The 16,780-nt window shown below is 45.1% G+C and overlaps 1 protein-coding gene across 1 annotated transcript in view; it reads left to right on the top strand.

Annotated features, from left to right (window-relative positions):
• Positions 1-2,647: 2,647 nt before the first annotated feature.
• Positions 2,648-16,780, top strand: part of Ccdc80 (coiled-coil domain containing 80) — a 33,660-nt gene continuing 19,527 nt past the window's right edge. The window contains exons 1-3 of the mRNA NM_022543.2: positions 2,648-3,024; positions 3,471-5,356; positions 12,643-12,799. Of these exons, the coding sequence (NP_071988.2) occupies positions 3,482-5,356; positions 12,643-12,799 (2,032 nt within the window). The 5' untranslated portion in view covers positions 2,648-3,024; positions 3,471-3,481. The remainder of the gene's footprint in view (positions 3,025-3,470; positions 5,357-12,642; positions 12,800-16,780) is intronic.

Below are 16,780 nucleotides of genomic sequence, written 5' to 3'. Positions count from 1 at the left end.
CTATGGATGCTGCCAGCTTGCTTTCATAACTACCTCAGCTTTACTTCCCCACGGAGCACGGATTGTCCAATGTTGTTCACATGGTTTGGGAGGGTTCGTGGAATACTCGCATGCATGCGTGCACAATGCCTGGTGACTACAGAAGTCAGAAAGATCCACATTGCCAGGAACTGTAGCTTTGGATGACTGTGGGCCACCATGTGGTGTTGGAAATCAAATCCAGGTCCTCTTCAAAATACAAGATTAAGGAAGTAGGATGAGATGTTCAAGGATCTACTGAGAAAGGCAAAAGCTGAGTTGACCAATTGTTTCTGAAAGCATTGTTCTGGTTGAACAAAACAATGAGAGATTCTTTTATGAAAATGGAAACCACAAAGAAACTGAGAGTGTATTTTAAAAAAGGAAGAATGTGGGCAGAAAATGGAAAACAAAGGCAGGAAACCCCGATGTGGGACACCATGTCTGAACGTCAGCATCACATCCACTTAATCATTTGTGTGGTAACAAGAAATGTATTGAAACATCCCAAGCCTCTGCCAAGCCTTAATTGGGGAGGGAAGTCATCCTATTACCTCCCAGGTATGTACATCCTTCCTGCCTGGTGGTATCCTGTGCACTCTGAACAATGAGATAAGAGTGCTACATCCAACACCACCCACAGGAATTTCCTTACCTCTCTGCTCAGAGCTTTATGTGCAGGGAAGGCGCATGGAACTGGGAAAGATGGAGCCGATTGAGGGGTGGATGGAACTGGGGGTGAGGTTTTCACCCATTGAGAGAAGCCATTTGTCTGGCTTAGTTCACGGGTCTTCGTTGGATCCTGGTTGCCACTGTTGTGGACAGTTAACAGTAATTGGGAGAGGGTGGGAGGAATGCCCATGGGACCTGAGATGTCTTCTCTTCTCCCCTGAAGCTGAGTTCTCATGGCAGACCCAGAAGGTGGGTGGGAAAGCTGCCACAGTCTCTCCCATAGAGCCTGATACAACTTTTTCTTTGTGTGAGTGTGTTTGTGTGGGTGTGTGTCTTATGTGTGTCTGTGCATATTCACCTGTGTGCACGCATAGCAGGGAGTGGAGCTCAGATGCTGACACCTCCTCAGTCACTCTCTACCTTATTTGTTTAATGTGTATGAAAGCTTTTCCTTTGTGTGTGTGTGTGTGTGTGTGTGTGTGTGTGTGTGTGTGTGCGCGCGCGCACAATGCCTGGTGACTACAGAAGTCAGAAAGATCCACATTGCCAGGAACTGTAGCTTTGGATGACTGTGGGCCACCATGTGGTGTTAGAAATCAAATCCAGGTCCTCTTCAAAAGACCACTAATGCTCTTAACCAGTGAGTCTAACTAGCCCCTCCACCTTACTTTTTTGAGGCAGGGGCTTTCACTGAACCTGAAGCTTGTTGATTCAGCTAGACAGGCTGGGCAGTGAGTTCCAGGGATCCACCTGCCTCTGCTTCTTTTCCCCAGTGGTGGGGTTACAGCCTCGGTGCCCAGTTTTTATGTAAGTGCTGGGGATTCAGGTTCTCATGCTCAAGAAGCAAACACTTTACCAGCTGAGCCATCTCCCCACCCAGGCATACAAGCCACTTCTAGGGCCTGACTAAGGATTTTAGATTCCTAAAGTATCTGGGGAGCTGAATAATATAACACACACACACACACACACACACACACACACACACAGAGAGAGAGAGAGAGAGAGAGAGAGAGAGAGAGAGAAGCTGTGAACCAGAATGCCCATTCTCTGATGTAATGTCCAACTTCAGTCTCAGGAGACAGCAGCCTTTGCCTGCATTGCTAACCTTTTACCAGCTTCCACCCATCCCAAGGAGAAATACATCCCAAGAACACAGTAACTCGAGCCCCAATTAGCATAATATAGAGACAACTTAGTCATGTTTTCCATGGGCTTTTCCAACCCCAAAACTCAAAGCGTGAAACAGGCAGAAAGAGATAAGAATACACAGGTGGAACTATGAATAGATGCGTACTGCCTCCGTGTGCAACACCAATTTCTGTGGCCCAAATGAGTGGCTGTTGCTAGGAGACCCAGTCAGGTGGAGCAATGTCCTCACATTTCCCCCGTTCAAACTTGAGAGCGTGAGAGTCCACAGGGAAAGAAGGCCCCGCCCCATGGCTCGGTACGGAAGGGGTTAAGTCCTCGTCGGTCATCCTATTCTGAAGTGATTTACGGTGATGTGTAGAGTTTCAAAACTTTTCCCAGCCTAAGTACAACCCTCTCCTTCCTCGCCAGGTTCACGGACTCTCCGTGCACTGAAGAGGGGGGGAAGGAGGCGTGTTTTGCTGATCTGTTAAATTCTTAGTGAATTTTTCTCCATTTCCAGTGGCTGCTGTTGTTTGAGTTTGGTTTGGAGCAAACCTGAAGTAGCCCTGACATGTCTGGGATGGAATCCAGATGAGGAAGAAATAGAAGGAGAAGGGGGGGGGGGGGAAGGAGAAAAGAAGGTGGGGAGAAATAAAAGGAGGAGAGACGGAAGGAAAGGGGGAAATTGTCCCCTTTTCACGTTCACACTCCTCTGTTTTCCCTCAGCCTGGAAAACATATTAATCCCAGTGTTTTTAAGCTCGGAAACAAAGGGGCTCAGCCAGGCTGCGGGAGGGGAAGGGTGATAAGAAGTTCTGGGAACTCCAGAGAAGGGAAGAGCGAGCTTCAGAACTCACCAGGACTTCACTTTTAGGAAAAACCTTGTGGCAGCCAAGGACCGGCACACACAGATCCAGGAGGAACTGCAGACAAATGGAGATACAAACAGTCCCAGGGACAGCAACAGTCACCCCATCCCACTGGACCAGAAGGTAAAAGACAGCCAGAAAGAGGAATCAGCCCAGACTGGCCTCCCTGGGGCCGCTTTGCAGACAGGAACCCAGCATACCCTTTTGTATTGCTCACCCTCCACAAGGAGACTGAGGGCAGGAAGGAGAAACGATCTCACCTAGGAAACTGTCCTCGGGACCAACCTTCAAGTTTCTTTTAAAAGCCTCTGCACGCCATCTCCATGAACCACTGTGTAAGTGTGCAAACTTTGCTCTCTGGTGTTTGTCTCTTGTTGCTTGCACGAAGTGTGAATGTGCTCATAATGTGAATGCTCCGTTTACACGGTCTCTGGTGCATCCGGAGCACAGCCTAGGCAGAGCAGGCATGCCTCAAGCCGGCTGCCTGGGAAGCAAAGGGGGATTTCCTGCTTAACGACTGCCTCTGCTAAGCACTGACAATCACAGCAGCGTGAGAGAAGCTCTCATTCCCTTTTCTCTCCTCCGCGTTCCCTCCTTTTTCTTCTTTACCCCCTGTCCTTCTCCTTAGCCAGGAAAGAGAGAGAGAGAGAGAGAGAGAGAGAGAGAGAGAGAGAGAGAATGCCCAACTCTGTTTGCAATTAATGATTTTTTCTTTTCTTTTTCTCCCTTCTCATTTTATTTTATTTTTATTTTTGTATTATGCTCCCTCTACTTCCCCAAGTGGATAACACAATGACGTGGAAAATGGGACCCCACTTCACCATGCTCTTGGCCATGTGGCTGGTGTGTGGATCAGCATCTCAGTCTTCTGCCTTGGATAGCGATGGCCGCCCAGGAAGGAAAGTACCTTTGGCTTCTCCAATCAGCAGTAGGTCAGCTCGATATCTGAGGCACACTGGGAGGTCTGGTGGAGTTGAGAAATCCACTCAGGAAGAACCAAATCCTCAGTCTTTCCAAAGGAGGAAGAGTGTACCAGTGTTGAGATTAGCTCACCCGACTGTGAGACCGCCCCCCTCAGGTATCAATGGAGCCCCAGTCAGACCTGAGTTGAAACCCATAGCTAGGGGCTCCGCGAGTGAGATGGTCCGAGATGAGGGGTCCTCTGCTCGGACAAGAATGTTGCGATTCCCCTCTGGATCCAGTTCTCCCAATATCCTGGCCAGCTTTGCAGGAAAGAACAGGGTGTGGGTCATCTCAGCCCCTCATGCCTCAGAGGGTTACTACCGCCTCATGATGAGCCTCCTGAAGGATGATGTGTACTGTGAGCTGGCAGAAAGGCACATTCAACAGATTGTGCTGTTCCACCAGGCAGGGGAGGAAGGGGGGAAGGTACGGAGGATCACCAGTGAGGGGCAGATCCTGGAGCAGCCTCTGGACCCAAATCTCATCCCCAAGCTGATGAGCTTCCTGAAACTGGAGAAGGGCAAGTTTAGCATGGTGCTGTTGAAAAAGACCCTCCAGGTGGAGGAGCGCTACCCCTACCCAGTCAGACTGGAAGCCATGTATGAGGTTATTGATCAAGGCCCCATCCGCAGGATTGAGAAAATCAGGCAGAAGGGTTTTGTCCAAAAGTGTAAGGCCTCGGGCATAGAGGGCCATGTGGTCCAGGAAGGGAACAATGGCGGTGGTGGAGGAGGAAGCACAGGCCTGGGCAGTGACAAGAGGAAAGAGGACCCAAGGAGAACACAAATCCACCCCACTAGAGAGCCTCCAAGAAAGCAGACCACCACCAAGGCAGCCACTCCTCAACCTCCCCCGACTCCAAGGGCCACCACGCTTCCTCCTGCTCCAGTCACAACAGCCACTCGGGCCACATCCCGGGTGGTGACAGTAGCTGCAAGACCTACAACTACCACTGCCTATCCAGCTACTCAGAGGCCCTGGACATCTCGGCTACATCCCTTCTCAGTCTCCCATAGGCCTCCGGCAACAGCTGAGATGACCACCGTCAGGGGCCCCTCAGTCTCAGAGCAGCTCTACCCTCTACCTCGGAAGGAGCAACAGAGAGAAAAGCCACAGGCCACCAGGAGGCCTAACAAAGCCACCAACTATGGAAGCTTCACAGCCACCCCGCCTACCACCCTCTGGGAGGGCAGCACAAGAGCTGTGGGCACAAGCCGTTTCCGGGACAACCGGACAGACAAACGAGAACATGGCCATCAGGACCCAAATGTGGTGCCAGGTCCTCACAAGCCCATAAAGGGGAAGCTGCCCAAAAAGAAGGAGAAAATTCTCAGCAATGAGTATGAAGCTAAGTATGACCTCAGCCGGCCCACCACCTCTCAGGGGGAGGAGGAGCTGCAGGTGGATAACATTCCCTCCCAGAATGCCAAGGAGTCAAAAAAGCATGAAAAGCCCGAGAAACCCGAGAAGGAGAAGAAAAAAAAGGGGAAGAGTGCAAAACCAGACAAGTTACTCAGGAGCGAAAAGCAAATGAAGAAAGCTGAGAAAAAGAGCAAGCAGGAGAAAGAGAAGACTAAGAAGAAAAAGGCAGGTAAGACAGAGCAGGACGACTATCAGAAGCCCACAGCAAAACATCTCGCTCCGAGTCCCAGGAAGTCAGTGGCCGACCTGTTGGGGTCTTTCGAAGGCAAACGAAGACTCCTCGTAAGTAACTTGTTTGGCATTTTCCTCTGTGTGCTGAGGTGGGGGCATTGGCGTGTTCATTGTGTATGTGAAATCACTTCGTGGACGAAAGACTGGGGCTGAGTCTGCTTCATGTTCAGGAAGGTTGGGGGCAGGACATGGTGGCTCATGCTTTTGACACTAGGTCTTTCGAGGCAGAGGTAGATGTATTTCTGTGAGTTCAAGGTCAGTCTGGTGTACATAGTGAGTTGGTGGTGGTGAAACTCAGAGACGCTTTTAAAGCACACGGGCTGATATCTTTTCGGTAGGAAGGCTGCCTCCTCTGTTGCTGTCCCAATTATTAGAAAGAGCAGACAGAATCTCAGGGTGACATTGAATTGAGTTATTTGCTCTGGTTTCTAGTCCCCCAGAGGTTTGGGTGAATTTGGAGTCAGATGTCAGTTTCTTCTGACAGTATTGGAAATGAGCATGTGGGCCCAGGTTGGGGAAAGGAGATACTCAATCCTCAGTTCTGTTTTGCCTGGTGTAATGAGTACCACTAATGCTGGGTGTGTCCATTCATCTCAGGAACCTTCTCTTTGGGCATTACTTGCCACTGTCTGTGAAATTGTAATAGGATCTAGATAAACTGAAAGAAGGTCTTAGGCAGGAATAAGCCAATCCTAAATGGAAGGTCTTGCCTCATCAAAGAAAGAACCATGGCTTCTCCTATTTATGACTCCTGCATGTAACCAGAACTCCAAGATTTCTACCCTAACCTTGGCTTCTTAACATCATGGTATGAGCCCAGACTGCCAAGAAAAAGTTTAATATGGTACTCATAATACATAACAAAGATCAGCAAGTTCATGCTGGGTGAGGCTTTTCTTAGATATTGGTTGAAGGAGCCATGTCAGGCCAATGGGACCACACCCATTCTTCTGAACCCAGGAGCTGACTCTTGGCCTGCATTCATCTCGCAAGCCAGATAGGCACTGTTCTCTAGGGTGTTTCTCAAGAGTCTTTTGGTTTGTCCAATGTGGCCTAAACTTGGATTAATGATCGAGTAGAGAGACTCTGATGACTATGTATCTGCAGTGGCTTCGAAAGTTTTAAATGCATATTTGACATGTTAACCAGGGCAGATGCCTTTGTGGAATTTGTTCTGGGTTGAACATGTCTGAATTTTCTTTTAGTTTCCGTCAGTAGTGATGTTAGAGATTAGAACAAAGCTCTCTCTCTCTCTCTCTCTCTCTCTCTCTCTCTCTCTCTCTCTCTGTGTGTGTGTGTGTGTGTGTGAGAGAGAGAGAGAGAGAGAGAGAGAGAGAGAGAGAGAGAGAGAGGAGGGAGGGAGGTAGGGAGGGACGGGAAATGGAAGAGACTCCCTTTGGTACTTTCTGTAGGTTGATGGCATTTTAAGCCAGTGCTTGTACAAATTTAGGTTATCATCTGATAGGCTAGCTGTTAGTCATTTTACAGCCACTTGTCTATGCCCAGAATCCATAAACCAAAATGGAAATGTTCTGGTCCGTGCCATAAGAATCACTGATTTCAAAGTAGAACTCTAGCAGGTTCCTGAATGTTTGTCTGGGATCCACGGAGCCAAGCTGCTCTCTTGGGGGCGTGGGAAAGCATTAACACTTGGGCTGATTTGCTCTCTTGAGTACCTGGGACTTTGCCCAGCCCACTAAAACACCCTCACACCCAATTCTGTCCAATTAGCTAACAATGCAGGCAGAGTGTTCCTCTGCTGGATTTCAAACAGAAAGAAGTAACCGAGGGTAAAATGTCAGGATTGCAATTGTGGGACCGCCTGACAAATACTCTCATTGCCCCAATGAGAGTCAAAAGAAAGAGGTTTTCATACTCCACCGTTGATGTTAGCCGTGCCTTCTTCTTCTTTTGCCTGTTCGCTGCTCTCTCTGTTAGAGATCGGAATGCCCAGCTGGGGCTCCTCTGCTTTTAACAGTATCCCTGGTCATAAATTGTTATCAAATAAAACTCAAAGGACAGCTTCTGCTGATGTCATAGGAGGCAAAACAGAAACCAGCTGGGATCGCCTCTGCCTATGCTGGCTCTCTGGAGCTAGCCAGAGAATCAGGTTTGTTATTAGAAAGAAAATCCCAGCAGGATAAGGCTCCATCTGTCAGGCCTGTGTGTGACCAGCTGATCATATCACTAGTGTGTTTTCTGAAGTGCTAATGATGTAGGAGGGGGAAAAAATGGAGTAGAAGAGGCAAGATGAAACTACCCTGATATCAAATCAATGGTTCTGGGTGAAAGGCATTAATTCCTGGTGCATTAATCCCTTCCAACTCACTTTTTCCATTCCAACTCTGTTGACGTTATTCAGGAAGTGTAGTGCGAAAATTAGCATTCATTAGGTTTAACAGTCTCAGAGCTGTGAAAGAAAGGCGGGAGAACCTTCACTTCTAGCCTCAGCTTAACCCGGTGTGTTCAATTGCTCAATTTATGAGTGTGGTTGCATTCCAAGAAATGGTGTGCATTTTCTTCCTCATTTCTCCAGCTTTTTGGTGACTGGATCCCTGACTCAAATTTATTGTAAAACCCTTGGTGTTTTATATTCATCCAAACCATTCTTTAGGTGCAAAAACATCCCATAGCTGCTATTTAACCAATTACTTAGGGAAACCCTAGCAGCGACTGTGTAAGTCCTGATTAAGCAAATGACTCCTCCAAGGCCTCCGAGTGTATTGCAGAGAGATCCAGGGGTCCTGTTCTTAGACCAGAGCTCAATCCCTTAAGTCATCTGCATCTTAGTCTGTTAAAAAGAGTAGATTTTTCAGTCAGGACCTCTGTAGAGACTGCATGGCTTAGTCCGCACAGTTCCTACATGGAATGATTTATTAACCTTCTTTCCCAGATGAGAGAGTGGGAATTTAGATTAGTGAGATGCTCACCCAAGGCCTGTAACTTTTATGTAACAAAGACTTTGTATCTGCTCAACTTCGAACTCAATCCACACTCCAACCTCCCTCCCACTGAGCATGAGCCTCACTAGGTATATGCCACTAAGGAAGTGAAAACTGGGGAGTAAAACTACTCGTTAACAAATATGAACGTCTGAAACTTTATTCTGGGATTAGTGAGGTGGCTTGGCAGGTCAAGGGGCCTGCTACCAAGCCAGACAACCCGAGTTCAACTTCCAAGCTCCACATGGTGGAAAGAACCAATTCCCAAGATGCCGGTTTCTTCTGACAGTATTGGAAATGAGTATGAGTACCCTTACCTCCATATTGATGGGGTAGTCCAGTCTTGGTATCCCAGTATTGGGAGTGAGCATGTGTCTTCTTACCTCCACGTGCATCACACGCCCACATTCCCCGCATGCAGTCAATAAATAATATGCATTTGTAAAACTTCATTTTGTACTTTGAGTTTCTGAAACTAGTGAGGAGACAGTCACATTTTGTAAGAAGTGCAAGTGTGGAGTTATTGTCCTTACTACACAAGTTTTCCAGACTCTGACTTCCCAGGCAGTTGGTAAAATAGTTGAGTTCATTTTCCTATTCCTTCAGACGGCTTACTGTTCATTTGGGGTTGCCTACAGAGAGGATGAACAGCTGTTTATCGCTAAAATATTGGTCTTTGTGGAGGATAGCTAACAGACAATATTGAGTGGCTCTGGGATCCCCTACTTGCCAGCTCACGGGGAGCTTCGATATGCTGAACTACATGGATTCAGGCTCCCATCTTAGCTTCCTTTAGGCAATAGAGTCCCCCATAATTCAAGTGGGTTAATATTTTCAACGCTGCTTCAGAGACTTGGGTATGGAGGTGGCAATCTGCTTACTTGGTTTGGTTTTAGCAAAGGAGTCTAGGTTTCTGTTTTACAAGGCAGAAAGTTAGTTTATGGAATCCTCTTAAAAGTCTCGTGATTTGAGGCTAACATGTTACTTAGACTAAGCAGAAACTTAATGTATTCCAAAAGCTTTCTCAGTATCTTCTGGTTCCTGTTTGCCCCCTAAACTTATGAACCAGGCTTCATCCTCCTCTGAGACCCACTGATCCAGCACACCATTGAAACACAAGTAAGATCTTGCACACTTCAATTCATGACCCATGCCCTGAGTTACTGCCACCCAGCTAGCCAGAGGCCAAATGACTGGCCCATCCCCTGGGGAGTGCTGGAGAGCTCTTTCTAGGAAGAGGAAACTGGGAACAGTTTTCATTTTTAGCACTGTTGGAAATGCAGCCAAGCTAGAAAATGGATGCGACAGAGAGGTCAACGCACAGGGAAAGGCTCGGACATGTCAGGTGATCAGCTGCTCCTCTCTCCCTGTGCAAACCCCATCCATCCACCAGCAGATTAAGTGTAAGGAGAAGGTTTTCCCATCTGGCTTATGGGCTCTGCCTAGATAGTCATAGACAGGGATCCTCATGTTTCTGAGTTTCCCCTGCCTCTGATATGGATGGGTTGATCTCTGCAGCTTGAGGAATGCAAGCCAGCTGGTGTGGATCATAGGATAGGGGCAGAGTCTGAGACCTCGATGTATTAAGAAACACAATGTCTACCTAAAAAGAGTTATAAAAGAGATACAAAAAATCCCATGGGAACTATACAGACTACTAGAACTGAAGTTAAAAGCAGTGAGTATTTGAGCCATGGTAGTAGGGAAGAGTGTAGGAGGCTGGAGGACATGGGCAAACACACACAGGAGGAGACAGCATGAACTCGTCAAAGGCAACACACGTGCTTGGATGCCTGTACAAGTATCCGTGTGCATCACTCAACTCCTGGCCATGGAGTTGGTGTAGAGGTCATTCTGTGGCAAGGATGACAAAGGTGAGAGGCCACACGATATACAGGGGTTGGACTAAGACAAAATGCCAGGCCTCCCACTTTGACCGTGGGCATCAGTTTTTCTTCTGCACCACTCTGCCTAAAGTTGCTTTTGTTTCATGATTGAGATCGGTCTGATATCAAGGGTCAAGAGAGTCTATAACCGTGGGGGGAGAGCCTGCATGGCCAGAAGCCAGGAGGCCAATCGTGCGACATGAGCATCACCTCCCTGGTGAGTTAAAACGTCCCTGGGCAAAAGCTCCAGATTAAGAGAAGCCTGGGAGGACTTTATTTCTCTGAGATTGTTACTGGTCTCCCATCGCCTGGTACTGCTGTACACATTGGTGGAAGACGCTGCCGTGCAGGGGAGAAAGGTCATCTCTGAGATTACACATTGTCTCCAATTCTTAATTATACATGTCCAGGAGGAGAAGACTGGAGGAGACTTTGAGGACTCCTAAAATATGGTCGTGGACCACAGGGCTCCATGATGAAGCATGAGACGATGAAATGACGCCTGTGTATGGATAAGAGAGGACAGTAATTATCACTCGTCCAGTGTCTGGGAAGCTGTGCTTTCGAACTCTCTAGGATATATTCTAAATATGGGCAGGGAGTCCAAAATCACAAGCAGTTGACCTTTTTAATATTTGTCTTCACTGCTTTACATTGTCGCTTAAGCAACGTTTTGTTCATTCCATGTGGTCTATTATAAGCAAAAGACAGGCCAGAAAAGAAAAATCTAAAATATGTCAAGTTAAAATAAAATTTCAAAACTCATCCTTCCCTATCAAACATGTAGCTAACTAAAAAACAAACCAACAACCAAAAATATGATCAGCATATTTTTTTAGAACCACCCTGGTTTTTTTAAGACTAAGTCTGAATCAACGAATATATTTTAGATAGTGCGTGAAATATTTATACTTTTTCTCATGAAGATTAAAACATATTTCATAGCCAATATGACCATCTGAACAGGCATAAAACACAAAATCAAAATTAACCGGAGCCTGTCTGCTTAAAATGATAAGCTAAGAAAAAACATTTTAAAAGGCAAAATCAAAAACCTTTGCTAGTGTTCCACTCATAGGCTTCCAGAAGCATTTTAAATTCCCAGAGGGAGTATTTTGTCAAGCACAAAAATTTCATCAGGGAACTCTAGTAGGCATCAATAAACAAGTCTGATGGAGAAAAATAAAGAGCAAGATAAATCCAGAGCCCAATTTACTGGCTGTTTTTGGTAAAATATTTGACACAGTAACTCCTCCTACCCGAAAATGCTAACCTTGTGAACACAGACTTTAGAAAGAGCTCGAAAGTTTTTGATGGGTAAGTGGGAAAGTGACTTTAAATTTGAACATGGCTTAATGCAAGAAAATATTACAGAAAAAAAATAGCAAACTGTGGGCTTGTCTCTGAGGCAAGGGGTGAGCCAACACAGGGGGTCTGGACGGGCCTCACTGCAGACACCTGCCCTGTGAGTTTTCCCAGTTCAGAAGGATCAAGAAGGACCTGACCTCCATCAGAAAACGTTTCGTGGCTTCCCACTGCCAGAGCAAGCAGCATGCGCCTGCCCATTCTCAGAGTGTGGGTGAGAGTTTTGGTTTCAGCTTGGAAAATTTGTGACATTGGAGAAGGCTCCAAAATAGGCAACTAAATGGCCAGAGGATTGGAGTTTTTGTGTTAGGGTAGACACTCTTTGAGGACGCAAGAGAACCTGAATAATTAACTAAACTCATACACGTATACATGTATATGCACATGTGTGCATACATACGCATAAACACACAGTGCATATATTCATAAATAGAATAATCAAAGACTACTCATTTAACTGAACCAAAATGAAATACAGCTTGTCAGATGGCTCGGGATCAAAATATCTGCATGTCTTTTCTCCAGAAGAGTCATAAAACATGGATTTAAAAAAAATCCCAGATCTGGTTAAAAGAAGGCTAAAATAAGTGAGTTAGAGCCATCTGATAGAATAGAGTACCAAAATCCCCTCCTTGGGCCCAGTGTGACAATGAATATCATCTACATGGCAATATATGGCCCCATAAGCCGTCATAAGCACTGTCATAAAAATTCTATCCCATAATGTGGCCAGGCCTGGCTGTGAAACTCTGCCAACACTATGGAAGTGAGAAAATGATGGAACTATCCAGAGTCTAACTCGTTAGGATAGATCTACATAGATATTCATGGACCGTGATAGACTTGAAGAATAAATACTTCTGTGTGCCCACAAATAGGAAAGCCATGGTACGCATGAAGTGAGGGCCAATTAGAGAACTGAATAGAGATATCTAAACTCTTTGGGCTAGTTTCTATTTTACTTTAAAAAAAAAAAAAGAAAAAGAAGACTGCCAAAATGGTGGTTTGGGTCTTGATTATGCAACTGCCTAAGAGAGCAGTTGACACAGTTTAAGCGCTCTCTACTCTTGGTTGTCTCTGGATTTGGCCTCATCGTGACTGGAGCACTATGAACTAATACTTGCTTGTCCTCCCATGCCTGCAGCTGATCACCACTCCCAAGGCCGAGAACAATATGTACGTGCAGCAGCGGGATGAGTATCTGGAGAGCTTCTGCAAGATGGCCACCAGGAGGATCTCTGTGGTTACTATCTTTGGTCCTGTCAACAACAGCTCCATGAAAATTGACCACTTCCAGCTAGGTGCTCTTCAGCATTTTGTTGGTTTTGTATTTTTTATTTATTTATTTATTTATTTATTTATTTATTTATTTATTTAGGCTCTTCTCTATGGTGCGACAGTTGTTTTGGGAGAGGTATTAGGGGGTCGTTGGCGGAAGTCAAAAGAAACAATGGGATGCTTGGAGGGTTCTCTGGTTGTGGTGACAGACATGCTATCTGTCTGTCTGTCTGTCTATCTATCTATCTATCTATCTATCTATCTATCTTATCATCTATCAATCATCTGGCTGTCTGAATGTCTGCCTGCCTTCCTGCCTATTCAGCCAAACCAGGAACATTCTGGTTTAAGATGTTAGCACTTTAAAACAAAGATATGAAAGGCGTAGGGAAATGAGAAATGTATCACATAATTGGGATAATCAGAGTATATGGACCCTTTTCTCTTGGTTCCTGGGTCCTCTTGGTTGTGAGCAGTACCAGCCGACATGCCTACAGACTTTACGCTACTGCTGATTCAGCATGCATGGGGACCTGCCAGACCCCTGGATGCTGGCAAGCCGGAAGAGAGAATTATCTAGATGCTGGCAAGCCGGAAGAGAGAATTATCTAGAACTGGAAACTGTTGAACTAACTAAAGAGCCACTGAAAACGTAGATTGAACTTCTCCCAAGTTGTTTTGGAGAGCAGAATAATTTGGCTGAATGTTAGAGTTTTCACAAGTTTTCATAACGATGTGTATGAGGTGCGTGAGGCACAGCTTAGCCTCACACAGCTGAGGTGAGGTATGTAGCAGTTCCTGTGAGCGGGTTGCAAGATTTATTGATTAGTCCAGTCTTACACTCAGAAGTCTGGAACCAGAGGTGATGGGTTTTTTTTTATAGTTCTTTTATGTATAAAATTTTCTATATGACAATTTGTGCATGTGTGTGTACTGTGTGTGTATGTTGTATATGTGTGTGTGCGTGTGTGTGAGTGTTGTGTATGTGTGTGTGTACATTGTGTATGTGTGTGTATGTGTGTGTATGTGTGTGTGTGTGTGTGTGTGTGTGTGTGTGTGTGTGTGTACGTGTGTGTTATTTTGGTCATTTTTACCCCAATTACTCTCTCTCATACCCCTCCCTCTCCCACTGAAACTCTTCTCCTCATCAAAAGTTTTCTTTTCTTTTAAATCTTTCCTTAAACATGGTTTACTGCTTTTGTTGTTTAGCTGTAATTAAAGTTCTCTGGATTTAGTCTTCTTTATCTTCATTGTCCTCTATATTTCCCATATAATACATTTCTTCTGAAAATATCAGAAAAGATATACAGATATTTCCCCTATTAATTATTAATGCTAATGTTAATATTAGCATAGCTCAGATTTTTCTGATGCAGGATCTCGGTACAAATGACCCATCTGCTCCAATTATGTCAACTCAATTTGCCTATGGATGAGTTTTCTAAACCATTCACATTTAATTGTAACCACAATTATTAACATACAACCTCTCGTCTTCACACATCTTTTAATGTAAAATATAGTGGTGTAAGCATAGGCAAGTGTTACACAGCAGCTCTCTGGAACGTGGCTACACATTTTCAGTTATACATTCTCTTCCTTAGCTCGCTATCCCCTGAGGTGGCTGCAAGGGTACATAGATAGCATCCTTCCTTGTGGCTCATCATTAATTACTACATATTAGTAACTTCTTTTTATACTCTATCCCTCTGCTATGTGCTTGTCTGGGGGAGAGAATAATGTCCTTAGTCAACTCCAGCCGCCTGATATGGTGGCACACATCTTTAATCCCAGTCCTTGGGAAGCAGAGGCAGACATATCTTTCTGAGTCTGAGAGGCCTGGACTACATAGTGATATTTTGCCTCAAGCAATAAAAACGCCAATCAGATAAACCAAGGGGGGGTGGCGAAACAGTTCAGGAGGTCAGTGGATCCACATCCAGATTTATAATTTATTTGTTATGTGATCTTGTGGATACTTTTTGGTTGTGAACCTAAGCCTTTGATGGCTGACTCATCTCTCCAACCCAACTCTTAAGTCTTAGAAGAAATCAAACCCACTTTACAGGCTGTGGTGATGATGAAATAAGATTGTGTAAACACACCCCTGCTGATAATGGGCACTTTTTTTTGGATATTTTATTTATTCACATTTCAAATGTTATCCCCTTTCCAGTTTCCCCTCCAGAAACTTCCTATCCCATCCTTCATCCCCCTGCTTCTATGAGGGTGCTCCCTGACCCACCAACTTCTGCCTCACTACCCTGTTATTCCCCCACACTGGGGCATTGAGCCTTCACAGGACCAAGGACCTCTCCTCTCAGTGATGTCTGATAAGGCCATCCTCTGCTACATATGTGGCTGGAGCCATGGCTCCCTCCATGTGTACTCTCTTTGTTTGGTGGGTTAGTCCCTGGGAGCTCTGGGGTGGGGTCTAGTTGGTTGATATTGTTGTTCTTCCTATGGGGTTGCAAACCCGTTCCGCTCCTGCAGTCTTTCCTCTAACTACTCCATTGTGGACCCCGTGCTCAGTCCAATGGTTGGCTGTGAGCATCTGATGGGCACAATTTTTATAGCTATCCATATCACCACTGTTGGATCTGGTGATCAGTGTAGTTTGATCCAAGTAGTTGGAAATCAAAGAGCTGTCACAATTGTCACCAGGAAAACGATTGTTACTGCTTTCTGCTAATTACAGAATGCTGATTTGCAAGTACTCTTTCTGGTCAGATGGCAAGATCATATTAGTACTCTTGATGATAAATGAGAAGCCCAAGAGACTAAAAACATAAATGCATATTTAGTGGTTAACAAGGATTCAAACTATTTGTTTCCTGGAGTTTCACATAGTAGCTTGAGCCAGCCGGCTTCATGATACTCCAGATGTCTCGAGAGGAAATAGACATTCAATCCAGCACATACCGGTGGTGGCAAGAAATAAAAGTCCTCTTCAGCCAGGTGTTCTCAGTGTCAAATGTGCTACCTACCAACTCTTCCACAAAGCATTCCCATTCCTTAATTCAGAGGAGTTTGGGAAAGTCATTATATCTGCTGCATCTGTCTTGGTATAGTCATATTATAAGCATCTGGTGCCGCCTTGGAAAATTTTTAGCATTATTCTGGTGTTTTTTAGAAATCTGGATTGAATATGAACTGTAGGGGCTGAGGGTTTTCTTTTTTCTTTCTTTCTCTCTTTCTTTCTTTCCTTCTTTCTTTTTCTGATATTGAAAATCAGGTCTTGCCGTTTGTATCTTTGACTCACAGAGGGACAGCACTGACCTTGTTTGACGGGGGATGAGAAGCTTTTTATGTCTTTCACCTAATTCCTGGAAGGCCCTTCCCTCCCTGTGTCCCAGGTTACCCTCATGAGAAAGGCTTGTAGCTCTTTCAGCCAAGACTGGGATTCGGTTATGGGAAAATAAAACTTGGCATGAGCCATAGTCTTCGTGAACCAAATCCCAGATTTGTCTGATTTTCAGCCTGAGATCTGTCCAGCAGCTTCACTTCTCCTTAAATATGAAGTAAATACTCTGTATTCTTCCAGAGTTTTACTGGCTCTTCAAAGCAGACACTCACAAGACACAATGTGGGTGCCCTCATCAGCTGGTCCATCTTGCTAATGGTAGTTAGAATATCTACTATGGGTCACAAACACTAGGAATTTAAATTTAAGGTTTCAGACATTAGTCTAGTCATATGGTTTGGGCAAATTCCAGTGTCCATATGGGTTTGCCAACACAGAAGGATATTATGTGTGAGATACTAAAATGGATTCACACATAAAGTCTTTCTTAATTGTTTACATTTAAAATGTCACTCTAGCATAAGAATATTGATGTATATACTAAATTGAAAGATCATAGAATTGGTCAGTTAGGAAGAAGTTTCTGGGTACTGGTTCTTTATCAAAGGATAAAATGAGAAGGAGATAGAATACAACAAGTAAGAATTTGATTTCCCTGTCCATGATTGGATTTTGATGGGGCAAGTAAAATCCTGGGACT

The sequence above is a fragment of the Rattus norvegicus genome, chromosome 11, assembly GCF_021556685.1.
Source record: "Rattus norvegicus strain SHRSP/BbbUtx chromosome 11, alternate assembly SHRSP_T2T, whole genome shotgun sequence".
Lineage (NCBI taxonomy): Eukaryota > Metazoa > Chordata > Mammalia > Rodentia > Muridae > Rattus > Rattus norvegicus.
This window is presented reverse-complemented; position numbering and strand designations above follow the sequence as displayed.